At 42.0% G+C, this 26,715-nt stretch overlaps 1 protein-coding gene across 3 annotated transcripts in view; it reads right to left on the bottom strand.

Annotated features, from left to right (window-relative positions):
* Positions 1-26,651, bottom strand: part of net1 (neuroepithelial cell transforming 1) — a 29,867-nt gene extending 3,216 nt beyond the window's left edge. The window contains exons 1-6 of one of the 3 annotated variants that reach the window (XM_027272062.1): positions 26,224-26,651; positions 18,262-18,325; positions 10,057-10,119; positions 969-1,076; positions 662-826; positions 121-183 (exon numbers count right to left, since the gene is read on the bottom strand). In XM_027272062.1, the coding sequence (XP_027127863.1) occupies positions 121-183; positions 662-826; positions 969-1,076; positions 10,057-10,119; positions 18,262-18,325; positions 26,224-26,366 (606 nt within the window). In that variant the 5' untranslated portion in view covers positions 26,367-26,651. Of the gene's footprint in view, positions 1-120; positions 184-661; positions 827-968; positions 1,077-3,892; positions 4,208-10,056; positions 10,120-18,261; positions 18,326-18,636; positions 18,666-26,223 lie in introns of those variants that run through there. The other 2 variants (XM_027272063.1, XM_010736914.3) reach the window with 2 other exon arrangements.
* Between the last annotated feature and the right edge of the window lie 64 nt (positions 26,652-26,715).

Raw genomic sequence — 26,715 nt, 5'->3', positions numbered from 1 at the left:
GAATAATTCCTGACTTTTTATAGTTTCTGGCTTGGCTACATAAGAGGCCTGCCAGACTTTGATTTAATCTGTTTGCTTTATATGTACTCCCTCTACCCTCACAGATTTAAAAGTACAAACCTTGCGTGCAAGCTGGAGATCCTCAATCAGGTCCTGTTCTCCACGAGACAGTTCAAATATGGCCTGAAGAGAGGGAGGAGGCACAGAAGATAGCTTTTTAGGAAAACACATGAATCAGGATGTCATTACTGTACATTACTGCAACCAATTAGATAAGACCTGAAACTTTGCTGGTGTCAAATAGCTGCGGTAAACTTTGAAATCTACAGTCTGCTGTGTGTTTAAAACTGTACAGAGTTTATGACTTTTGACAGTTGGCTAAGATGTCTGACATATGCAGGACAAATACGAAGGCTGGGCAGGAGAGTGCCGGTTTGTTGGCTTGTCAGGTATATGTGAGCTTATACAGACTGGGAAATGATCCCAGGTTGGCTTTTAGCCCCATTTAGACTATTTGACACAAATACTACAGGGACATGTGAAATAGTCTGGTAGATGAGTATAATTTACTACTGTCTGAACTTCTTTATCTACAGCTACTCTTTGTCCCTCTGGTCTTGCCATTTCTGTTGTATTTTCATGTCACAGTGTTGACCCTCACCTCCTGTCTCTTGATCTCTTTGGTGGAGAAAGTTCCCTTTTGGTGGACGTCTAGCGTCTCTGACCACAGCATGCTGTTCCTCCTTTTGGGCGGTGTTGGGGCCGCTGCCTTGCTGCAAGGCTTCTGGGGCACGCCCGGCGATTTGCCATCGCCCCGGAAAGAGGCCTGCAGATAGGAAAGAGGAAACCCCAAGATGTCAGACATGTTGCAATAGGAATCAAAGTTGTGCAGTGCAACATGCAGACCAGCAAAGAGTTGTCCATTTCCCTGAGGAGCTCCCTTATTTCTTAATGTCACAGGAGCTTACCTGGATGGTTTGGCCGAAACGCCGGACGGCCCCATTCTTCACCGGAGAGATGAGGTTGGCTAGCGACGTCACCCTGCCGAGAGGACGGACACGCTTGTTGCTGGGTTCCTGAAGAAAAAAGAAAAATGGAAGGAGAGATTAGTCAGGCACCTTTATCATAACTCATGTCAAAGAAAAGACATTAACTTCTCTTTGTGTGCGGCTACACAGAACGAATCGATCGGTAATGCCAACTGTGGGATTTTCACAGAGACCTCAGCTGTAAGTCCAGGCGTTCCCTTGTGACTTCCTTGTGATAAAACACATCAAGTCAAGTCATAAATCCTCATTATTGACTCCACTCCTGGCTTTGGGGCGAGGAAATAGGAGTAGCTGGAGCCAAGGCTGAGCCGCAAGCAGACAGACTGGCGGAGCGGTGGACAGACAGAGATACAGAGGAGAGAGGAAGCAGCTCCAGCAGCTGTTGGCTGCATCATGTGAAGGCTCTTGAGCCAGGCAGGCCGACTGAGCACAAAGAGGCTCTCTGACTGCTGATCTGGAGGGGAAGGGGGTCTGGAGGTATGCCAGGAATGCACGAGACCCTGCTCTCAGCTGTTCAACACCCCTCCCCACACACACACACACACACTTAGTCTGCTACTATCTGGCCTGACAACAGCTACAGCCCCCTTGAGTAGACCTGTACCATCACTCAAACAGTGTGAGATAAATGCTTCCTGATTGCTGCAGCTCTTTAACTGCATTTCCCAGAGAGACAAAGTAGTCAGGACAGTGTGGCAGTGTGTCAGGACTTTTCATAAACCAGAACACCGCTGTGGGTCGGGGAAAGGAGCAGCAGTCGTAAACACACAGTGAATCTGTCCCCTCCTGAGTGTTTACACAGTGTGGCAGGGGGTACACGGCTGCGAGTTGAGACAGGCTCTTCAACAGTCCTCGCGTGAGAGCAGCACTACACCTGGGCCAGGTGACCCCCCTCCCCTCACCCAGCCCCGAGGCTGGGAGAAAGGAGAGCGCAGCTTGGCCTTGTGCCAACAACAACAGGCAGCAGAAATCAAAGAGCTGAAGATCTGAGGTAATGATTTCAGCCCACAGAGCCTCTTCAAAAACATGACACCACGAGACAACCACGGCCATAATTAGCGTTTACAAAGTTTGCGTTCCCCACAAAACATTTTTCATCTTAAGAACACTAATGAGGCCGCTAAACTCGAGGGCCACACCGCTAAAAGCAGCTTGTGTTTTCTCCTGACTCAGGCCGAATGGGATTTTGCCTTGGCTCAGCGGATCTGGGAAACAGAGCAGCCATTGAGGCTCCGGGCCCTGCAGACACAGCTGTGGAACAGATCTGCTCAGTCTGGTGAGGCCTGTGAACTGCTGTGGCAGAGTCACGGTCTGCTGTGGTCAGGGTCTCCACATTGGACCAGGACTGCAAGACAGCCTTGAGAACTTACAAAGCCCTCTAGTGGCAGAGGCCAGCAAGCTGCCACATGACTGTGGTCTACATGCACAGTCAGGTCTTTTTTTTTTTTACTTGTCTGCTGGTACTACACTTGCCATTCCAGTTTGACCATTTTCTCTCAGTAGACAGTAAGAAATTGAAATAAAAGCAAAAGTTACAGGAGCGTGGGGGTTTCCAAAGGTGACATTTGAAACCTGTTGGCCATTATGTCATTCCTGTCCTTTGTGACCTTCTCCAGAGGAACACAAAGCCACTGGTCCCAGTCTTTGCTTATCAGCTGTAAAGTGAAACAGTTCAGACAGTTGGGGAAAGTTGCTATTCATGGCAGCTTGACCCCAGGAACTCCACAGATTTACGCCGAGTCTGGCTCACTTCAGGAAATCAGACGGATCCGGGCTTTGTGCTGCTGCACTGGATAACTATTATCAGCTGGACAATGACTCCCCAGACATACATATTGTACATGTGCATTGCGCTGCTTAAACTCCTGACCTAAGATTACAGCCTCATAAATGTCAGGGTATTTTTTTAAAGGATCCCAAAGCTCTCTTCCTGTGCTTTCCTTTGAAGTAACCCTGTGTGTGCTCTGAGCCAATACCCCAGATGGGTCCCCGTGATTACACCACAGCTTGAGCTGATAGGAGCTGAGAACAGCCAGACCATAAATGAAAGAGTCGAGGTCATGAATAAGTCAGCACAACCTGCAAAGCTTAAAGGGTGTTGGAGTTATGCAACTGTGTAAGAACTGGATTCACTTCATGAATTGTCAGTGGACTTCTCCTTCTCTTTTTGTGTTGGTGGTTTACTGTCAATGAACCCACATGTTCCCAAAAACTCTTCCGAAAGAGAACTGTGCAAACCTCAAAAGAGGAAGGAAGGAGCTGAGGTGGTGACTCAACACCTGTGTTCCTTTCATTGTGTTTGCAGCTGAAGAAATGCTGAATTTGCATTTAAAAAAACCTGGTTTCACTTTAAATGTGATCAAAAGCAAAGTAATGCTAGACAGGAGTGAACTAAAAGGATGCAGGCTTGTTGACTGAGGCTTTACCCCCTGCTGCTTCACTGTTTGGGGTTCTCTGAGTCTACTGCCTGTCCTGATCTCTCCATATCCCACCATGACTTAGTTGCCTGCTGGGATGCATATTTAAAAACAGACGTGGAATACACAACACTGAGCGGGGTCAGCTCGTGGTTTACAGTCTCATAGGTGCAGTGTAATCCAATGATTAACTTTCCCAGGTTAGTCAGTATCTCAAGGATTGTTTTAGTGCCCCGGCACAAAGTCCAAAGTCTCATCTTACAAGAACACTCACACACTCAGTGCGTGCCCAAGTGAGATAAAAACAGGGTTAGGCACTGATTCACTCACAATCTGACACAAAGATATGAGTTTGTACAACAGGCAAACATTTACTGAAAGACACAAAGCAGAAATATGACCAGTCATCATGTGTTTTCATCTCACCTCTGACTCTTTGTTGGCTTGGTTCTGGTAGTCTATCACTTGCAAAGTCCGTTTGATAGGCACCAAGCTACCCAGTTCATCGTAAGCCACCATAGCTTTCAGTAAAAACACAATATCCTTTTTTAATCCAGGCGAGTCAGCTCCAAGTAATCCACATCAGAGAAAAAATGTTGATGAAAATCAAGAGTTGTGTGAGAGTTAAAAAAATCTCTAAATAAATAAATACGCCTTCCCCCCTATGTGTCTTCTTCCCTCGTGGGATGGGGCTCTGTGAGAACTCCCCTCTCACACTCTGTAAAGTTTGGTCTGAGGTAGACTGAGGGAGGGAGGGCTTTATACCGAGAGAACAGACAGGGGAGGAGCGAGCTGTGCTCAGCCCTCTGCTGCAGATGACAAGGTATCGGGTTTACTTGGAAAATCTAGAGACACTGCCCATAGGCTCTGTTGATCCATCCACTACTATAAACAGTAGTAAGAATTTGAAAGATTACGGTAAAGCTTACTGCTAAACAGACCTGACCCCAGACAACTGTGATGAGGGCAAAAGAAACTTAGAAGACTGAACCTTGTCTAACATAATATGGGTTTTTTTTTTCAGGAAACTGGGTTAAGGTTTGCAGTGAAGGCTGAATCGTGTATTTTTGAGTCTGTGATATTTCAAGGATCAAAAAAGATTCCTCACACTTGGTTGTAAAAGTGTTGTACTGAGGCTGCAGCAGCAGATATATCAAATACAGTATCATGATCACATATAAAATAGTTAGTTTTTAACAGTAACCTTACCTGAAAGTGAATATTGATAGTATTTAGAGCTGGAACAATTAGTAGATAACAGAAAATTAAAAAGTAATTTTTTGGCTCCAGCTTCTCAAATGTGAGGCTTAACTGATTTTCTCTGTTTTACATCGTTGTAAATTGAATATATCTAGGTGCAACTCTGGGAAACTCTTTATTTTACTGACTAAAAGATGAATTGCAAACAACAGCTGACAGATTCATTAATAATGAATACAATCATAAGTTGGACCCTGGTGACTATAAATAGAAAAAAAAACCATACAAATAAAAAGAAAACAAAGTTGTAAATATGAAACTTTACTTTAGACCGTTAAACTGTCCTAAAAGCTTCAGTTCTAACTTTATTTTCCTACATTGTGTGATCATTAATACATGTTACAGTCATAATGACATGAAAGTCCTTGAACATCCTCCAGGTGAAATTTAAGTGAACTTATTTTTAAATGCTTTCATGCCACAAACTAAAATCAAGCTAAATCACAAAGGAGTTGATTTCCTCTGAACTTTTGCCTGACTCTTATCAGGTACTAAAATGTTCAAACTTAATGATGAATGTACTTTAAATGAACAAACTACTAAAGTAATTATGACAAGGATATTTCTTGTTAGCTCTTTAATCAAAGCGTTGCTCTCTGCTCTTTGCTTTCAACAGAGCCGTTATCAGTCTCATCAGCTGAATTGGGGGAGGTGATCATTAGAATATCAATGGTGGGGGAACTGTGGCACACTCGGCCAGATGTTTAAACTGAAACCTGTATATTGAGTACCACTGGGACGGGGTTGGGGGGTTGGGGTGCGACTGCCATCCATATGTTGATTGGTGTGATGGGGCAGAAAACAGTAACATGTTTCAGTTTCAGTAAAGACAAAGACGTGCTCTCGAGCTGACATCAAACCTGTGGCTTTTTGTATTCATGTGTGCACGCTCACAATGACCCAGACTGAAAGATGCATACATGAATGAAGGACAACCACACCTGAAGCCCACTACAGCTGGTGCACAAATGCACAGCACAGCACAGAGTGGAGGTGTTAGGTGTAATTTGGAGGTGCTGCGAGGCCGGCCGTCACGCTGTGTGCGAGGGTTTTGGGCAAATGGACAAGCCCGTTCGTGGCTCTAACTCGTCCTCCTGAGTCAACATGGAGGTGTGAAAAAGGACATAGGCTTCATGCATATGCTGTGTGTGTGTGTGTGTGTGTGTGTGTGTGTGTGTGTTAGAACACAGATGCTGGTCGAGGTGCGTACATGCTGACACCTTGTTTGTTGATGCCGCGGTCAGGAGGGGCTCATCTGCTGCAGACCAACAGGACACTGAGTCTGGATTACATCACCCATATGCCCCCCCCAAAAGCAAAAGTGAATCGGGTTCATGAGTCAAATGTCTTCAGAATTAGAACAATTTGGGTTTCACGTGAGAAAAAAAAACTGAGACAAACTATGCAGACTGAGGAGTCAGAGAAGATCTAATTAAAAAATGAATCTGTCTGTCTGTGTATAGTCTATGGGTGGTATGAGAAGACACTGCGTGCATCCCTGCTGTTACTCACTCCATGTGGGGAGACCTCTGTCTGAATCACCAGCACGTCTGGCCCGGTCGCTATAAAAACTAAACACAACATGGCCCGGCCTGCCTGGCCTGTTCGCCTCTAGTCACACTGAGCTACAGCTGGAGTGCAGCCATGATTTACACTCCTAACACACATGCCCGTCTCAGCCCAGAGTGGTGGAGCTAGGATGAGTAATGCAGCGAATGGCGGAGTTTCACCGCTGTCTAACCTATGCCGTGCCAGAGACGGACTGAGCCTCGTGGCCTGAGGGGCTGAGCTCAACTTAACCTCCGCATCGGCAGCAGTGAGTAGGGGCCGTGTGCAGGATAATTACAGCTCTAGGGACGGCATTAAGCAGGCAGCTCTGGGCAAAGAAACACAGCTGAGTGCTGACTGACTTAAAACAACAGGAGGGTGGTGGAGGGGCTACTGCCCTCTGCTGATGGAGGTCAGCAGCAACAGAAACAGGACATTTTATCATTTTATCCTTCTGTATAGCAACAAGTGACCTCTCAGATATGTCACTGAATAATCAGACTTTTGAAAATAAATGTGGAAATGTTCAGTTGGTTGACAAATAAAAAGCAAAATCATCATTTTCATCCTCATTAACCTGAGACTCGTGTCATGTATAGAAGCATGTGTATTTGTTGTTTCTCTAACTTGCACACTCAAACAGTTGTAAAGAGAAAACATCTCAGCACACTTCCTTTGCCTGTAAAGTTCAAAAACAACCATCCCCACAGGGGTTAGGAGTAAGTCTGTTTCTAAATCAGGCCCCCAGTTAGGGCGTGACAGAGATCTTAAGCCCTATTAATCTAGAAAGTTTCTTCTCAGAGGGCAAAGAACTATAAATACCTCCACTCCTCTGTGGCTACAATTAAATAAAGACGAAGACACACAGAAGATGTAGACGTGATCTAATCACACAACCGCCCGTAGAAACAATGAAAACCATAGTTATCAAACCAGACTGACATCCTTGGATTACTCACGGTCCTTTTTAAAAAACTTTTGTTTTGTAAGTGTTCACACACCCTGAGCAGCGCTGGTTGCTACCAAACACAGCGGGGTAACTAAGACTGAGTGAAACCACAGAGGATTTGTAGGCAGATCAAACTGATGGGCTGATAAAGCTTCTACTTACAGACACAAATATGAACACATCATTTGCAAGTTAATATTAAGTCATTTGTCATGGTGGCACTGGCATAGACACATATGGAGAATTCACACAGGGGTGTTCTGTAGTCATGGCAGAGGAGTGACAGAACAGCACTACAGTGCAAAGGTAGACCAGCAGATGATATATGTGTCTACAGTTTCATCAAACTGTTTTCATTGAAAAGAAAGCAGGAAAGGTTTCATTTTCCATCTCAGACACTTTCTGGGAACTCAGGGTTGAGTAACTATGGAAGCGCGTTGCATTTACGTCATTCTTTCCCCCTTTTTTTCGGAACTATCGAGATACAGTACTTCGTAATCCTGCAAGAACATCCAACCTGCAAGTGACTCCCGTGGATCTATGGTGACTCCTGCCCCGTACACACATGCCGGATCTTCAACATTCTATGTTAATATTGTAATGTTATGTCTCTATAGTGTTGTATACATTATGACGAATGGCTCGTTCTACTTGTGCCAAGCCAATATAATGAAGAAAAGGCGATTCATTTTTTCAACATTTATTAAAAAAATTATTGAAACAACCTTATTGCACATATTGAACCTGGAACCAACAAAGCCTATAGATTATTGCCTATAAAACAATATTAATTATGAAACCCAATCCACTCTTTTGACTGCACATCGCAGGCACAGTTTTTTTTTTCAAGTGAATGCAATACGCTTCCGTAGAGTTACAGCTCAGGTATTAATACCAAAAACAATACGTGCGTCATTTACACTGAAATTATTATTGTAAAAACAAGCCACTTGGGCATGATCTGAAAGCAGGACCAGGCATGTGGAATGAAGCCTTTATTCATCCACTTACTTTACCACAACCACACAGGGACAGGTAGATGGTGTGAAAATGGGATAGGTTTGACAGTTCCACCGAAAACTTACCACGAGGCATCATAAAGCATAAAGCTTTATTCTGTGCTAGTTATTACTTTAATGACTCACTGTGGGCATGTGGCACATCAGTGTGCAGGACTGCTTAATGGTAATATTGGATTTGATCAGAGCATCGGTTAGACACATTTCCCTGAATGTTTTAACAAAAAACACATTAGAAATATGCAACACTTTATTTCATTTATATTTGAGAATACCCAGGTTACAGTTTTGTGTAATGAGGCATTATGAACAGACTGACATTAGATTTTTTTCTTATTGTCCTTAAACGAAGTGAGTCCTACATTGTTTACAGTAGTATTCAGCATTTAACACTGAGAGCTTTCAATAAATGATAAAAATGTTATTTTCTGCATCTCAAGTTGATTCTTGGTTTTTACACCAAAGTGCTTCACAGAGACAGAAGACAAAGGTCTGAACTGTGACTGTGAACTCGAGTACACAGAACTGTACAGAATTCTGTGTACTGTTACACCCTGTAATCATAGGTGGTGCTGAGATGATTAATCGAGCAACAGCGACAGCAACAGCAACTTTTACCATTATTGATTCATTGTTTCCAGCCTCTCATTGTGTGAATTAGCTGCTTTCTTTCATCATATATCAGAGTAAATTTAATGTTTTTGGGTTTTAAACTGGTGCTCAGACAAATCGACATTCTGAGACGTCACCATCGGCAGACAAATCAAGAAGGAAAATAGTTGTTATTAGCCCCCCCAAATAAGTTTTGCAGCTCACATTTTTCTTTTTTCTTGTAATGGTCTGTAGACAGGCACTACATAAATGCAGTCCATTTACCATTTACTAAACATAAACAGAGCAGCAGTGCACCAGCAGCCGCAAGGGATTTCTACTCTAACCGCCTTTGTATGTGAACAGAGTGTGTGGGGATTAGTCTGCACTGGAAGCGGCTCAATTAGAAAAGAAAATAAAGTCAGTACGGAACATAGAGTGCTGCTCTCATTTGAATCAAGGAGTGGCCCCCGGGACTCTCAACAACACTGTTCAAGCTTTGTTTGGCTAAATCAGAGCAACTGATCCAACTGGTTACAGAAGTCCAGGCTGTACGTCGCTGCTAATCCCTCTCATGTGGGCGCAGGACAAAAACAGCCTGCATGGAGACAGAATAGATGGAGAGGGGCCACGGGTTGATTGAAAACTTTTTGCCCCATCTGTGCTACACTTAGTACGAGAGGAGTTTTATACATGAATATTTCAAAGAAAAGAAAATGAAGATTTGACATAAAGCTTAAGTACTTTTTGTACATACAGTAGACTTTCATTTAGAAAAAGTGAAATGTGCCTGAAGCTGAAGGGTGTTCAGTTATGAAAAGACCATAATGTGTTGAAACAGCACTGACAGATCTGTGTGCACATACATGTAGGTGTGCTCATTTAACACCCACACACCAAATGAGGTATATTTTCCAACCTGGCCGGCTTGTCTTACCACTCATATCAAGTTATTTCAAGAACCTGCTTTTGCGTAACTAACAACAGACCACAGCAGGCTCCTCAGCAAACAAACACAGGCCTTATCTTGATGTGTTCCGGTGATAGGCTGAGCCATTTTGATGATAAGCTCTGAATAAACAGCAGTACAGACTTCATATTTGCGTCTGTAAAAAAAGGGTTCACTTTCCACATTGGGATTTCCCTCAGCATCAGAACTAAAACAACAAAAATATCCTGAAACTAAATCATACCCATGGTTCTCTCTAAAATGAACACCTTACCTTGAAGTCGAAGCTGCAGAGGCTGACTGCGTCACTGTCATCCTTCTCTCTGCGTTTACGTTTCTGTGAAAGATGAACAGGCAGTTAGGATATGTTAGGATGATCAACGTGCACTGCTGGAACATGTTGGTGTGTTTCTTTTAGTGGCATGAATCAGGAATCAGTTCTTTCAGATTTGACTCTACCAGCTGTGTGTAGTGTATAATAACAATATAGATTGTTGAGTTTTGTCCAAAACTTGAGTGAAATACAAAATGATCTCAGACTGAGCTCCTCTGGGCAAACACCTCTCAGATTCTCAAACCTAAACCTTTCATATGGAAACAACTAACATGTTGCATATATTTTCTTTGCTTTGTGCTCTAGTACACATCTCTGTCTGTGGGCCAAGATGAGACCGACATGTAGAACAATTTACAGCCCCGCCATTCACTGCTTGTACTCCAGGCCAATTATGCTCATTGCCCCTGTAGCTCTATTGTAAAAATACAATAGACACTGCTGGAGGTCCTACTGGGAACAGGAAAGGGTTAATTGGGCAGTGGGACACTTCAACACCTGCATGTGGACTGTCAGTCAGTTAGCAAGTGAGAATATTAGTCTGGCCTGTTGAAGTGGAGGGGTGTTGAAGCTTGAGGAGCACTGGTGGCCTCTGGGACGCCCAGAGGCTCCCGTTACCGCGGTTCATTAAACATGGAAGGCCAGACTGCTTCTGGCTGGACACACAGGGCGTCAAGACCTGATTGACCAGCGAGGCGAGGTGAGGAGGGCCAAAATGGACACATAATGGTCAGGGGTGGCTGGCGATGAATGACTGAGCTGTGTGTTTGTTTGTGTTGGAGTGGGGCAGTGGTGTGGGGCATTTCCTCTCCTAACCTGTTTGTTTTTCCACGTCCGTAAAATTTTAAGTGCTATCTGCTCAACAATTTCTATTCAGACTCTTTCCCCTGCAGGCATTTCAGGTGGTGGTAGTGTGACTGACTGTTAGCCTTAATGCAGTGATGAATACCATGGTGTGTGCAGAGTTGGTTGCATCTCAATAGGAGGCTGTGAACAGAGCTGCAAACAACAAAAGATTGTGTAATTCACTTCTTGAACAAACGGTCGTTCAGTGCCACAGCTGAGAGGTGTCTCTGTTGGTTTAAAGCTAGCTAAGGATGGATGAACTCATAATATAAATACTGAAAGATATCAAATGTCAGGGACTTCTAATTAAGTTAAGTTATCTAATAACTGTTTGAATTACCACTTGAAAAGTACAAAATGCAAAACTGAATTAAGGGTCACTCCCGGAAACCTAAAAATAAATATAAAATGATGCTTTTTTTGTAGAATATGAATATTATTTTAAACGTCTTTATTCCCCAACAAAATAAACAGTTTAAATGTGTGAGTGTTTTATCTATGGCTGGGTTCAGAGTTGATTGTTGACTTCCTATGGGATGTTATTGCCTCTTTATGATCATTGTTTTGTATAATATTCTGTTGTTCATAGCTAATTTTATTCATTTATTTATTCATTTTCTAACGAAAATTTTGTTCATGGTATTGAACATTGGTCTAATGTGCCCACATTAGCAACTAAAAGGACTGGTGTGTAGGATTTTGTGGCATCCAGTGGTGAGATTGCAGACTGCAAACAACTGAAACCCCAAAACACAACCAACCGCGAAGGAGAAGTTACAGTGGCCATAAAACTTTGAAAAAACACAGAGGGTCCTATCTAGAGCCAGTGTTTAGTTTGTCCATTCTGGGCTACAGTAGAAACATGGCAGACTCTACCAGCTGAGGCCCCAGGCCTCTATCCATCTATATTGATATCTATATATACCTGCATAACAAGTTCTCAATTAACCTTCATCCAAATTTACAAAAAAATGCTAAATAAAAAAATATAATATAAAACAGACTAGGTCTAAGAGGGAGACTAAGAAAAGTCTGATTTAGTGTTGGTGGGTACAGACCAGCAGGTCAGCTGAAGTCTGCGTGCTAAGTGTGAACGCTCCCTCCAAGTTAAATATTATCTTAAGCATCAGGACTTACACAAGATATTAAACAACACCAGAGTAATCTCTGTGCAAAAACAGACATGGCGGGGGAAAGGACGAGAAAATTAGCAGTCCTGTTCCTGCCACCTTTGGAAATCCCTCCGTCAGCAGCTCACAGACGAAATAACACCCTCCAAGTAGCGACTTGTTCAAATGGTGGGCTGGGATCAACCTAAATTCTCTGACTCAACAAACACCCCCTCTTCATTACGCACATTCTGAAGCTGTAGAAACTGTTGGGACCTGGGCAGGGTTACTCATGTGGGGAGACAGATTTGTGTGTTAAATAAAACAACAATGATGTACAGACAACGGAAACACAAAGACAGACAGAAAAAGCAGCTGCTGATAGTACACACAAGTTTCAACACTTTCAGACAGACAATGAGGGGTTTTTGCATTTCTGTCTAGATACCAGCCTGCTGAGGGAGACTGCCAAACTATATCAGTTTCATATAACCATGACACCACGGGTTGGATGATCAAAGAAAGAAAAATCCATCCTCTGGCTAGATTGTGCATTCAGACCCAGGCCTGGATTAGATAAGAGCCAAACTGGCCAAGAAATGTAGAACATATGTTGGTGAAAAGGAAGACAAATATTTACTGTACGGACAGGTAGAGGTGGAGGGAGAAAGAGAGAGAAAGAAAGAAACACAAAATCAAAGAAAGACGAAAGTCTACAAATCAAATGTTTTCATTCAAAAGGCTTTAGTAGTGGTTGTGTAAAAGTTTAAACTGAGTGTGAAAGATGTGTATTTTGTAAGGGGGTGGGTGTAACTGGGTGTAGCAATCATTGTTCTGCTCCACCTCGGTAACATGTAAATGACATGAGTGTACATGCACCCAGACGTAAAGCAGTATTCAGACTGACAGCACTGTATGCCAAAGCCACTTTATTTGTTTTTAAAGAGACTTCTGCGGTGTTGCAGCACCTCCAACACAAAGGACTTCTGCAAAAAAATGTATGGCTGTCTGCAAGAAACTGTCTGAACCGTGAACTTCAACTGTCATCCCAAATCACAGAGAATTCACTACTCAAATACGTAAAAGTCTGGTACATAACATGAACGATAATGACACCAAACCATTTGGGAAGTAAGGCAGTATTTTGGATTTGATAAAACAGACCGAGGTACACTCACATGTTCTTATTGGCCAACACAGTGTGTTGCCAAATGACGTCACATCGTGGCAGAAGTTGAGCCAGGTTTAATTTTTTTGCAGGACAAGCTTCAGTCAGTCTGAACACGGCCTTATTATAATAACATTGTCATTCAAGTGGGACAGTAGAAGCATAATGAATGCAACATCGTCAGTTCTACAACCTATTTTAGGATTAGCCTAAGTGGATTTCAATCAAGTAATTCTACCAAATTACATGCCAGTTTTAATTTAACTTCAATAGTTTGAAAAGATATCAGGAGAAGTGGAGGACTTCGTACCCTGGGGTCATTCTTCCATTCATAATATTTAAATTATTACAGCTACAAACTGCAGGTTTAAAAACATGTGGATCTTGTGTTTCCATTGAAATGAGATAAAACTCATCAGATATGGACACTGATTTATAACTGTATGCTCCCCTATCAAAAACCTGTAAAACACAGAGAGCTAGTAAAAACAGGCAAAAATTTTAATTTTACTTATTTAACAATCAATCAAACAAGAATCAAAGACACTGAACAGCTGCAATGCAACATCAAAGTGCGACATACTGTTTCTTCAGAGGGATGAAACAGCTGTACTGGGTTCTCTCATTGAAATGGATGAGCATCCACTGGGGAGCAGCGTCTTGGATGCATTATGTGTTATCAAAGGTTCAGTGATATAAATCCTGCTCCCTGTGGAATGTTGAGGAATCTTCAGATGGTCTGCGGTTAAAGCAGTCAGTCTTAGTTTGAATATAAATTGCTGTTGATATGGGCAAGGCCTTCCCACAATAATTATCAATGTTTGCGTGAAAAGCCCGACGCGACTCAGCAGCTGACAGCCATATTAAATCACGTCTGATTAAAGCAGGAATGCTGCTTATCAGACAGGCCACTCTTGAAGCTGACATCTCTGGCCGCCTGGACTTGTTGCTTGAGGAGGCGGAATACTTTTTACAATTACCTTCACATTCCACCAAACGGCAGTCTGGTTTGATCTGCTCTACCTTGGCATTGGGCTGGAAACCTGACTCACATTCTCACCATGACAGAAAGTCCCCTGAGGCCTCATGCCTGATGTAGTCTGAGAGAATGCACCAAATGCACAGGGAATGCTCGCCTCGCCTGCTTCCAAGGTTCGCCTGGGGGCCAACACATCCCCACCTATATCTGGCACTGCCTCAGCCAGGGGTAAAAAAAAAATATTCCCCCCTAACCACTTCAAAGGCTAAAGACCTGGCTAAACTTTATTCAAGGCCTTGGCAAAACCTTCAAGTTTAAAGTGGCAGGGTTAAGATAAGAGACAAAGACACTTCCAGGATTCTTTTATCGCTTGCTGTTTGGTGTATATATCTATATATCTATAAATGACGGATAAAAATGGGGAAAGGAGGGGAGTAAATTGAAAGAATGAGCTAATGAGGTCCACATGGTTTTAGCGGATGAGCTAAGCATGCCATGTTTGCGAATCAAAGACAGCAGACTGGCATGAGATAAAGAGCCGTTGGCCTTCTCCCTCTCTATCCCTGCTTTTATTTCTTCTCCTTTTCCTTCAGATGAGTGATGGATTGTGTTTCAGGCAGCTGTAAACCCTGGAATGCTTCCACACTCGTCATTTTGCTGCTCGCCGTCTAATCTGTTCGCTCTTTTCTGTTTCTAATCAGCTCGTCTCATTTAAGACTGACTGTAAACCACAAGAAGGCCGGTCTATTGGAGACAGCAGTGGTTTGTAGGCCATTATGTTCCTTTGGTAGAGGGGGGATAAGAAATTGGAGCGGGCTGGATTTCCTTTATCCAGGATTTGGTCTCTGGCTACATGAACGGGCCTTGTTCAGCCACGAGGGAGCCACATAACAGTCATCACAGTCCCTCAGTGAGGTATTAGATGAAGATACACACTCAGTGCAGGGAGCTGCCAAGGGGAAAGCTGGCCTGGAATGTAGAGTTTAGAGATTTCCTTCCACTGATAGCACTCTAAAACCAAGGCATGAGCATCAAGGCTGGTGATTGCTATGAAGGTTGAGTACAGAGGCCAGGTCCAAATCTTTTGGATTCTTTAAGATTTTGGACGTGTAGCACACTCCACAGGACAATAACTTTCATACCAGTGCTGCATTTATAATAATACACTCATAGATCACTACAGGAGTCCCTTGGTGGCAACAGACACCGTTAAAAGCAACCCAGGGTCCAGAATTAGCAACATCCACGAGCCAAATGTTGATAAAATATGCAAGTGGCTAGTAGTAGCTTTACTGAATGCAATTTCACCAGTGGACAAAGAAGCATATTTTGCATCTTGATGCTAATCAGTGACAACTGGACATACTGGACAAACTGTGGCAGTGGGTCATATCAGCCGTCACTCATTCATGTTAAATCAGTGAGTCATTTTATAACAAGCAAACAAGTTCTCTGCTGCCAATTTCTGGATGACACTATGAAACTACAAGTGGAGTGTTTCCAGTAACTTAACATGTGATGGGTGTTTTTCTATGAAAAACGGAATTAATCGGAATTAACCAGACTCTCCACCAACTAAGAACGGCCATGCACCACCACCCACAGAATCGAGAAAGAGATATCAATCTGTCAATCGCTTCCGTGTCCGGGCCAGGTGAGATTTCTTGTGTTGAGTCAAATTAAGCCGCAGTCTCCAGTCCTGGTGGTGCCCTTCCGTCAATTCCTTTAAGTTTCAGCTTTGCAACCATACTCCCACCGGAATCCAAATACTTTTTAAACTATTAAAGGAATCAAATGCATGTATGGTATGTTTTGGTTTGTCAAAGAAATATATTTTAAAAGATATTTTTAACCCAATGAAATATACTGCCCGTGATTTGGTATAACAAAGAATCCACTCCTGATTATCTTCTAAAATAAATGCACCAAGTGTGCTAGAGTTTTTTTTTGCATTTAGCCTAATGGTTAATCGGTGTTAACAAGTAAGCGTAAATAGGACATTTGTCTTAAAGTCTGCATGGTTTATCTGAGTTACAGTGGCTGTGGGCCAATAAGAGCTGCCTTTCATCGCTGTGACAATGAACAGTGCTACCATTTCCGAGACTCTGTTGAAAAAGATTCAAAGCCAAACACATTAATATGATGGGAAACTGCTGGAGTGTACGCCCAGTTTGGATGAAAGGAAAGAAGCTAAGCAGTGGTGGCCTAAAGATTGGAGAAGCGAGCTTGTGACTGGAAGGCCCCTGAACCTACAAAATAAAAGATAAATCTGTGTGGGGAAAGTAAAAAAAAAAAAAAACATTTCCTGGCCCTTCCATTACCATCACTGAGGAGCCTTTGAGCAAGGCCCTTACCATAACTGCAAAAAAAAGAAGAAGAAAAAAAACAATTCTGTACGTACAGATGATAAATGTTTATAAAAATGCATACATCAAATATATTAATATAAATTATATTATGGTTATAATCCGGTGGTACGTCACACCCTTAAGATATGGGCCCAGTTTCAGAAGTTCTTTGGCCTGAGACGCCTTTCCCTCCTGAGTCCAGTTGCCTCTAACCACCTCTTCATTCCCTCGTGCTCTGACCCAACCTTCAACACATGGCACAGGAATGGTATCAAACGTTTTGCAGACCCGTTTGTCGACGGATACTTTGCCTCCTTTAGCCAATTGTCTGTAAAATACAACTTGCCAAAAACCCACTTTTTTCGATATTTACAGATTAGACAGTACATTCGCTCCCACCTACCTAGCTTTCCCTCAAAAGCAGACATAAACCCGATAGATACCTTTCTTTCTTTTGACCAGTTATCTAAAAGCTCAATGTCTAAGTTATATAGGAACATCTCAATACTGTCGTGCCCGTCCCTGGATAAGATCAGATTGGGAACAGGATCTGGGACCCTTTCCAGTTGACCAGTGGGACACTATATTACGAGCAATACACAAAACCTCACTCTGTGCAAGACATTGCTTTCTTCAGTTCAAAATTGTCCACCGTGCTCATATGTCTAAGACTAAACTGTCTAGTTTTTACCCTAGCTTAAGTTCAGTCTGTGACAAATGAAAACCAACGATGGTACCCTCTTCCACATGTATTGGCAGTGCCCCAAAGTACAGATATTCTGGAACAATGTTTTCAATACTTTGTCTTAAATATTGGGCAAGGATCTTGCCCCTAGCCCCACTCTAGCTCTATTTGGCATTGCCGCAGGTGGGGATCCACACTTGACACTTAGTGAGCAACACATGGTCGCTTTTGCCTTACTTTTGGCCAGACGTGCAATTTTGCTTAGGTGGAGGGAGGCTGCCCCGCCCAAGCTGAGGCAATAGCTTCAGGACATAATGACCTGTCTCAAGTTGGAAATGTTACCCTTTTTTATCAGGACTCAGAGAATTTTTTTTTATAAAACGTGGGATCCTTTTTTATTATACTTTCATAATACCCAAACAACACAAACCTGAATTGTGCTCAGTTTTGGCCCTTGACATAAGCATAAGCTTAACCCCTGTGAGGGGGCTACTCCATAAGCCAATCTTCAGAATTGTGCCTTAGAATGCTCTCAGTACTTCAAGGGGTGGGGGGAGTGGGTATGTTTGGTGCGGGATTGTTTTTGTTAAACCCTGCACTTTATGTTTGTTAAAATAAGAATTCACTGTGTTACTCTGTGATCAACATGCGTATGTACCTGTCTGAAAAATCCAAATAAAAACATTTGAAATAAATTATATTATGGTTATACTATATTATATATAGTATGTGGGTGGGGTGGGGTGTATGTATGTATGTATGTATGTATGTATGTATGTATGTATGTATGTATGTATGTATGTATGTATGTATGTATGTATGTATGTATATTGTATACAAAGTATAAAGCAGGTATGTTATTTCCTTGCTGCTTTGTATCTTAGCCCCAGTATCATATCAGTGCATCTTGGACAAGTTATACACTGAAACTGATATATCTGATTGTCTGACTGATATATTTGCTCTACTAATGTGATCTGCAAACTTGAAAATATGAGGCCTGTACTCACCAGACTGAAATCCCATTGTGGTCCTGGGGTGAGGAAGGTGAAGGAGCTTCCTCTTCGCAGTGACCTGAACCAGAGGGGACGATCTCAATTACGACAAAACTACAATGCAACCTACAAAACACAAACATCTACAAGACCTGTCCAGCATGGAGTACCAGTGAATATCATTACAACAAGTAATTCCTCAAAATCCACCTCCACTGTGAACAAACATGAGTCAGAACTGACCATGAGAACATTTAAGAGGAGTCCACTCTGACCCAGCAAATGAGTGGGTAAAGCTTCAAGTGAAATTCAAAGCATGAATTCAAAGACTGGAGCTGTGACTCAGGGAAGAGTGGTGTCCTGAGAAAACATTCACCTCCCGTTACCTACCACAGCCTCAGCATGGTGGAGCTGCAATGATGACCCCAGTCCACTTCCTCTGAGAGGCCAAGCTGTCCTTAGACCTAAGACCCCCCCGTAAGGTTTGGAGGAGGAGTCATTTATCCCACACCTTCCTCCCACCAAACAAATTTGGACGAGGCCCAAATGTCTTTTTTGTTAGGAATTTTCTGGAAGGGAACAGCTTTGCTTTTTTTTTGTTGCATCCGGACTAAACACTCCCCCAAAATCAGGCACGCATACTTTAAATCCTTATGTCAAACAACTTACCTTCAACCTGTGTGATCATGGCCTGATAAGGCCACACTGAGGGCAATTATACAACACATCATGCTCAGTGAACGGATGGTTACACAGCAAGAAGAGAAACATCAAAGCAGACCTTGAGAGCTGTCTGGTACAAACAATAAATTTGATTTTTATTGATGCACTACCGCACTTTGATGAAACACTTTGAGCGAGAAGTGTGTCTCACGACTGCCGTACAAGGCTGAGTAACTGTGTGAAACGGATAGCTATGTACTGACTTGGCTCACACTGCAGACAGAGGTGACTGTATCATGTTATATGGCATTTATTATTATTATTGCATGTGTTTTTTCATAACCCTTTTAACAATGCACATCAATGGGCAGAGCTTACACTAGTTTAGAAAAATCTGAGGAAAGGATGCATTTGTAATAAATGGAAATACCACAATTGTGTGAATATGCAAACAAAAAATGAAATGTTAAGACACTGTGGAGTATGTTTAAATGAACTACCATGCAACAAGGGTGCATCAGACTGACAGCACGATGAATCAAAACCTTGTACATCGTTCCGCTTTCACATCATCATAAATGGTGTCAGAACAGTTTTAATATTGAAGATGTATGTCTTCAGGGGCTTCGATGGTGGGACCTAAAAAGGCATCAGCATCCGGAGAATGCAGAGCTGCCCAGAAACACTTGTTCTGTATGTGTGTGTGTGTCCAGCAAGTGCTGCTCATAAGGCTGAGTCATTCCAGTCATGGTGCTGCTCTACTACTGTCTCACCAGGTGGCATTTATCCAGTGACACAGCAAACTGGCCTTCTAGAGTCAGCAGTACAGGCAGCTGCAACACCCGAACCAAGAGCGTTGAAGATTATTTGACATTACGAGCCAACACTTTGCATCAGACATTCCAATGACTACTGTTACTGTAACAAAAAAAAATGTCACCACTGAACGCAGCCTTGTTGTCCAGTAGCTACTGAGAAAACCCAAATGCTTGTTTGTGTGTACACAAACACTTAACAAATGATCTCTGGGAAACTGAGTAAGTAAGCTGACAATGATAATGCTCATAAAATGGCCACAAACCAGAAGTAATAAAATGAAAACCAACAAGCAGCAGGGAGAAAATGGGGGCAGACAGGTCCTGTGGAGCTCTGTGTTATTTGACTAAGTTAGGTTTGGAGCTCCTGCTGGGACCACCCATGTTGGAAATGTACGCTCTGATGCTACTGTAAAGTGTTTTGGATAAACGTCATGTGTTGTTTAAGAACAACAACAGCTAAAGAGAGAAGGAAAATGAGAAGCTCTCTGGGTGTCCTGAAGGCAAGTCCGGGGTCAGGGGTCACTGCAGGTGTTGCTCAGACTTAACTGTCAAAGAATTAAGTTACAGACACTCCTGTGCAGAGTAGTATGTCCTGTTGGAGTGTCCTCAACCTCCATTTGGCCACTCAGAATGTCTTTTAACTGGAGGTAACGTACTGCTTGATGGTTAAAATATGACAGATCTACCTATTCAGATAGTGATCGTTTATCCCATTTGCAGTCTGAAAGCTGAACAGAAAGACTGAGGTCATCTTTTTGTATTATGATATGCTTCACTTCAGTCAGTTTCCATGACTACATCAGAAGGGATCCACTGATAACATTTTAAGGAGTGTCCAAGTTCATTTTTCCGTCTGCGGTCATGTACGCCTTATGATGTTGAATGCTGTTGAGGCCCTGTGGTCACTTATTTCCAGTTTGGATGACCTAAGATATGATATTTACTCGGCTGTTGCACATCCTTAGACTCCCTAAACATACGCCTGACTTAGATATGAGTGTACAGAGCTAAAATATAAAGTCAGTTTTGTTAGTGTCACTGCGGTTTGAGGTTAAGCCAAAGTATCTAGACATACATCAGAGTGAGTTTGAACCTTTGAAATACAATCCATTACATTATCTATGGGACGTCTTCCATAGCAACAAGCCTTGTCCAAATCCAGTCTAACAAATAAATAACTCATGCATTTTAAATTGTGAAATAATCTTCATAACATATTAAACAGATGTACATTTACAATATGCTCTCTGTGCATCCATGCCTATTTGAGTTAAGTGAAAATGTAACACACTATAGGTATATGAAATGATATGCAAGTACTAGAACAACAGATTGGGTAATGGTCCAAAAGGCAAAAGATCTAACCCAACTGAAGTTTCGGATTTAACCCATTGCATCTGGTTAGATTTGTATGGATAAACTAAGCTGTAGCTTACATAACTATTTAATATTTAATATGGTCTTTTATCTGATAATCTAAGGAATGGGTTATGTGATAAATGAAGTCAGGGATAATGTCATTGTTGTGAAATACATGCTGACAGAGTGATGCAGGACTGGAGGGGTCTTAGTTAGTCATTATGAATAAGCTAATATTGCTAATTTATAAAGTCTAGCAAAACGCTTTTTAGATTGCCAATAAGTTCTAATTTTTACTGTATGTAAGTATCATACTGGTGATAATAACACAATGAAAGCATTATTATCACCATTTACCCTAGAAGGACAGCAAACAGAAGGGGGTTTTGTTGATTTTAGAATATATAAGCTTTTTTTTTATTTTTTTATTTACAATCACAGTTGAGTCACTCAAAAGCATGAGAATCATACAGCGTCATTAAAATGAAGGATGTCAACACGAAGCTAATAGGAAGTGGGGCTGAGGGCTGGCTCATAGTGAGTAAACAGCCTGTGGAATGAGTGGAGCTTCCAGAGAAGCAGACAGTCATACTGAGAAGTGGCATTTGGCTGAAAAATGACAAGCATTGGCCCAGGAGCAAGGCTGGGCCACACACATTGTTTTTACAATTGCTACATTGTCGGGCTTTCAGCCAGGCTGTAGTGCAGTTTCTCTCATACATGCTTCCAGGCCTGAAGCAATGATACATTACTGCTCTTCCGCCCATTGATGTAACATCTCACCACTTAATCTAAACTGTTCTAGAGCAAGTCGTGTTGGGGCAGCAGAATATTTCTAAAGAAACAATGATAAAGTAAAACCAAAACCAACAATACCAGCTGGATTACTGGATACACCTTATTCAGACTATTAGGGGTTTTCTTTAATTACATTGTAGATTAACACTGAAGACGTCAAACCTATGAAATGACACATGAAATGATGTGGTAAACAAAACAAAATATGTTTTATATTATATTATTTCTGTTTATATTTTATAGATTTAGCCAAGTTCAGAGTTAGTGTTGGCATACAGTAAATAGCCTGACCTATTTGACTACTGAAGTAATCCCAATTAGTGCAAGAAGTCAGAAGGTCAGTCAATTTGTGTCTTCGAGAGCAGCTATACAAGCCATCACACTATGATGAAACTGGCTTGGCCTGTTTGGAACATTCCATAGTTGAACATTACATTAATTGGAAACAGATGATGGTGTTATAATTGGCTATGACAGGGACATCATATAAAGACTTGGTCATTCACAGGCGAAGTACAGGGCGAGGTTGGCCACTTTGTGAAAAACTGCGTGGGCAAACAGTTTGTACAACGTTTGACAACACACAGTTTCAAGTAATTCAGATATCATCATCTACAATCCGTAATATGATTAATAGATTCTCAGTGACATTAAACCTGTAGCAGGAAGTCATTACAATAGCTCGGTCTGTAGCACATGTAGCTCTAGCAGAGTTAACGTTACAGCTGAGCAGATGCAGAGTTAGCGGTGTTTTCATGGTAAGATGCTAACTTGTTTGTGCAATAAACGGAACGGAGCCCATCATTTTCTCTTTTCAGTATAACTCTAATGTAAGTCAGCAGGGTAGCTAGCCAGCTAATGCAGTCAGTAACAGAGCAGAAGAATGAAGCCTCATTTTGATCTGCACCCTCATGCCCTATTAAAATGCAAAGCTTAGAGGTATAACTTGGTATTAGCAGTCCAGGCCAGTCCGGGGGAGTCCAGTATGCCAAGCCACATTGCCACGTGTTACAACAGGTTGTTTTTGCAGTAAAAGAGTACAGGTATTAGGATGCCTTCGGTCCAGATCCATTGAAAAATGTGTGGCATATTATGAAGCACAAAATATGACATGATATATGAGAGCCTAGATTGTAATATATACATCCTAAAGACAGTGTAAGGTTAGTGTGAAGACAAACTTATGGTTTGCGCTATATGTGGTCCATTGTGCAAATGTCACAAAATAATACAGCAGTTGTTGATACATATCACATTAAATTCAAAAAGCCTTAGGGGACGTTTTCACACGTCACAGGAAGAATGATGAAATGAAACACGTAACACTGACACACCACACTGTCATGGCCTACTGGGACTTATTTTGAATGATGGCACACAGGTTTGTGTCACAGTCTTTTGTCCATGATCAAAAGCAATTCATAACGTGGTGAATATTATATCATTTGGCTCACACCGACCTGTGAGTAGAGTAAAAGCCTGAAGGTCCATTGTTGCCCTAGATGTAGGTGAATTCATCCCATGAGTACGCAGATTAAATCTTTTAAACAACCAAAGTATTTACGTCAACAGTTTATGTCCTTTGAGAGAGAAACCAAGTCCTGCTTACTCTGTCAGCTGGATGAATAACCAACAACTAAATCTGAAACACAACATCTAAAAAAAGAATTAGCGCACTTAATAACGTGTACTTTTTTAAAATTTTAAACTCATTCTGATGGTACACTGACTTCTAATCAGGTGAATGGTGCCTCTGTTATTCCCACGTCTTTTCTTGTATTAGTCCCAAACCACCAACTATTTGACTGATTTTTGGTGAAACTGGATCATATTTTATGGAGAAAATGTTTTCTGGTTTTCTCTCTGATATCCTCCGGCTGCTCCGCCTCAACTCTCTGTGATTTACAGAGTTTCCTGATGCACAGTGAAGTAAACTGCTGCCACTGTAGATGCTGCTGTTAGATAATGTTAGCTCAGTTTGTTAGAGCAGAAAGCGGTGGGACTAGAGTAAATGTGGGACTGACTTTTAGTGGTTGCTGAGAGCTTGGTGGAATAAAAGACTGAAAGACAGACCCCAAGCTGGGCTGACTGCTGTCGGGCTAGTAAGTAATATTAGCTGGCTGCTATGTTTTGTATTGTTGACTTTGCTTGATGTTTGGCTGTTAGTAAAGTTGTCGTCTCACTAGTTTTTGATTATAAGTGATGTAATCAGAACAAATACATGTGAACAGCTGTCCATATTTATGACAGAGGTATGCTGCTAAATCACTAAACCCTGCCCTGTCCCTGCGTTGGATGAAGACTTCTCCAATGTCACGTTTCCCGCATGATGAGCTGTTTTGAAAGCCGATAGCCCCTGCATGTGTAACTTTTTCATGAATGTGATTGATATCAGTACACATCCATCAGTCAGGGGACAAAGGTTCTTTCCACTCCCGTACCTGCTCTTATGTGTTGAAGGAAGTGTGGCCCATGAGTCAGTGGATTAGTATCTCAGTTAGCCCTGCCCTTGTTTGCTGAAGCTGGGTAACTCTGAAACTGAACAGTTGTAATGCTGGCCTCACCTACGCCCACATGCCCTTCAGTATCTTAACTACAGGTAGAAGACACAAGAATGCACAACCACACCATTGTTATGATGCTGGCAGGTAAAGCAGCAGTTAAGAAGAAGGGTGCGTGTGCATACTACTGTTATATGAAGTGTTATATTAAGTGAAGTTTATTGAGAAACATTCCCAATTTTATGGGGGCACAAACCCAACCCTGAGATCATTTATTTAACTCTGTCTCTGGGCCTTCAACGTGATGTTTTATGTTTTATTTTTTTCACGAACTTACAACCCTGAGTTCACAAGCTTTGACCCAAGCTTGTTGGTTTCTTTTGGTTGAATTCTGCACATGTTTGGCAAACAAAACTCCACAGCCAGGCTAATATTTAATGCCAGTATCACTTGGGAAATCAAGCCTCATTTTCTCTAACTCAAAGCTTGTGTTTTTTTCCATAAACCTTGTTATGGAGGTCAAATATTGGATGATGTTTTTCCATGTTTGTCTGCAGAGCCAGTTGGGCACTGAGCAGGGCTGGGGCACTTTGGCACACAACATGGAAAGCCTTTCAAAGAAGTCCAATAATAAACCCTGGCTGGGTTTTATTATACCAAAACATACAGAGATTACTATTATTGTGTATGAGCCACTGGTCTGACAACTTAGCAGATAAATCGCAGCAATATAAATAACCTCTGGGACACTATTTGAGTACTGATCATATTTATGGCTATTACCTAGAGAGACAATATGAGTTTGTGTTGCCTGCATCCAGAATAACAGTGTATGTAAAGCTTTCCATTTTCTGCTCATCTCTAAACTTATACACAGAGGTCGAGGTGGAAAAACGCTGCTTAGATACTGGGTTTACTATTATGAGTGCTGCCTTGGGAATTTCAAAGCTCATCCTATAAATAGAGAGATTAAAGGTGTCTGTCAGAGTAAAAAAAAACTATTTTGTATTATTACATGTGCTGGGAAGAATTCATTTGGTAGCTGATTTTGGAACGAGGAAAGAACACCTTTTTTTAAAACTCTGTCTTAAAACACTACCCACATCAAGAGTTGTTGATGTAGTAATTCCGTCCTAGCACAAAATGTTCCCCTGGAAATAAAAGCGCTGACATTTTGAATTTTGACACAGGTGTTAGCGATGATACTAATTATGGTTCAGTTCCATTCAGGTCACACAGAGTCAGGGTGCTGCTGTGATGCATGGCTTGGCTGACTGTAAAGGCTCTGCTGCACTAAATGGAACGGAGCCTTAATTAGTGTCATTGGTAACACCTGCGTCGACCCTGCTGTTTCATGTCAAGATGGCTGCTGTGAGGAAGGTCTAATAACGGAAACATACACATGTGCGCAGGAAAAGCAACGTGAAGTGAACTACATTTGGACCGGAGCAGTTCAACAAGCGGCAGACAAACATTTCTGTACCTGTGGACGTCAACAGCGGACCTTGGCTGACATCTTGTGGCGTTTTGAGGAAACCGAAACATTTAAAATGGATGTAAAACGCGCTGTGTGTGCAGTGTTTGCAGTATTTGTGAGCTTGTTTGAAATTACCACTCATACTCACTTGGCTGTCTCTAAATTATAAATATAAATATTATAAAGACCGCTAAGTGATACACTGGTTATAACAGCAGTGTGCTAAGGCTAAAGCATATTAGCCACCGAGCTCAACATTAAATGTTTTAGACTGCTTTAGCTCTGAGGGTCTTTACAGGGTTTTTAGTTTTCTTACTGCAGTTTTAGTGAGTTTTGCTGGGAGCAGAGAAGATGGCCTCACCGTCGCAGACTCCTGCTGATGTTCTCCAGGGGATACTCTTCTTCATCAGCTGAACACTTCCTCTTCAGGTTCCTAGAGCTCGGCTGTCTCTTCGGTTTCTCTGAGGTAGAAACGGGAGCTTGGACTTCAGCAGTTTCGCCCATTTGAAATGGCTTAGACCTTTAACTACTACTGTTATAGAAAGGGTTAAAGAGAATAATAGCAATATATCTCACAACAATAGCAGCAGCGTGACTGTTTTTTTGAATATGGCGGAAATCCAAAAATCGACCAATGAGAGGAGAACAGACGAACTCGTTGCTAGGATATTACGCTTAATGGGCGGTGCCAGACTAGTTCAACTTCAGGGTCGATGGTGCCTGATAACAACGGAATTATTACCAGGCTTAAAGCGATCATGTCATCTATGTAAACATTCACAGAGACAGAGATAATAAGGTTTTCCATTCACTCCATGAAAACTGTATTTGGTACATAATAATAAATATATTA

Source organism: Larimichthys crocea, chromosome XX (assembly GCF_000972845.2).
Source record: "Larimichthys crocea isolate SSNF chromosome XX, L_crocea_2.0, whole genome shotgun sequence".
Classification (NCBI taxonomy): Eukaryota; Metazoa; Chordata; class Actinopteri; family Sciaenidae; genus Larimichthys; species Larimichthys crocea.
This window is presented reverse-complemented; position numbering and strand designations above follow the sequence as displayed.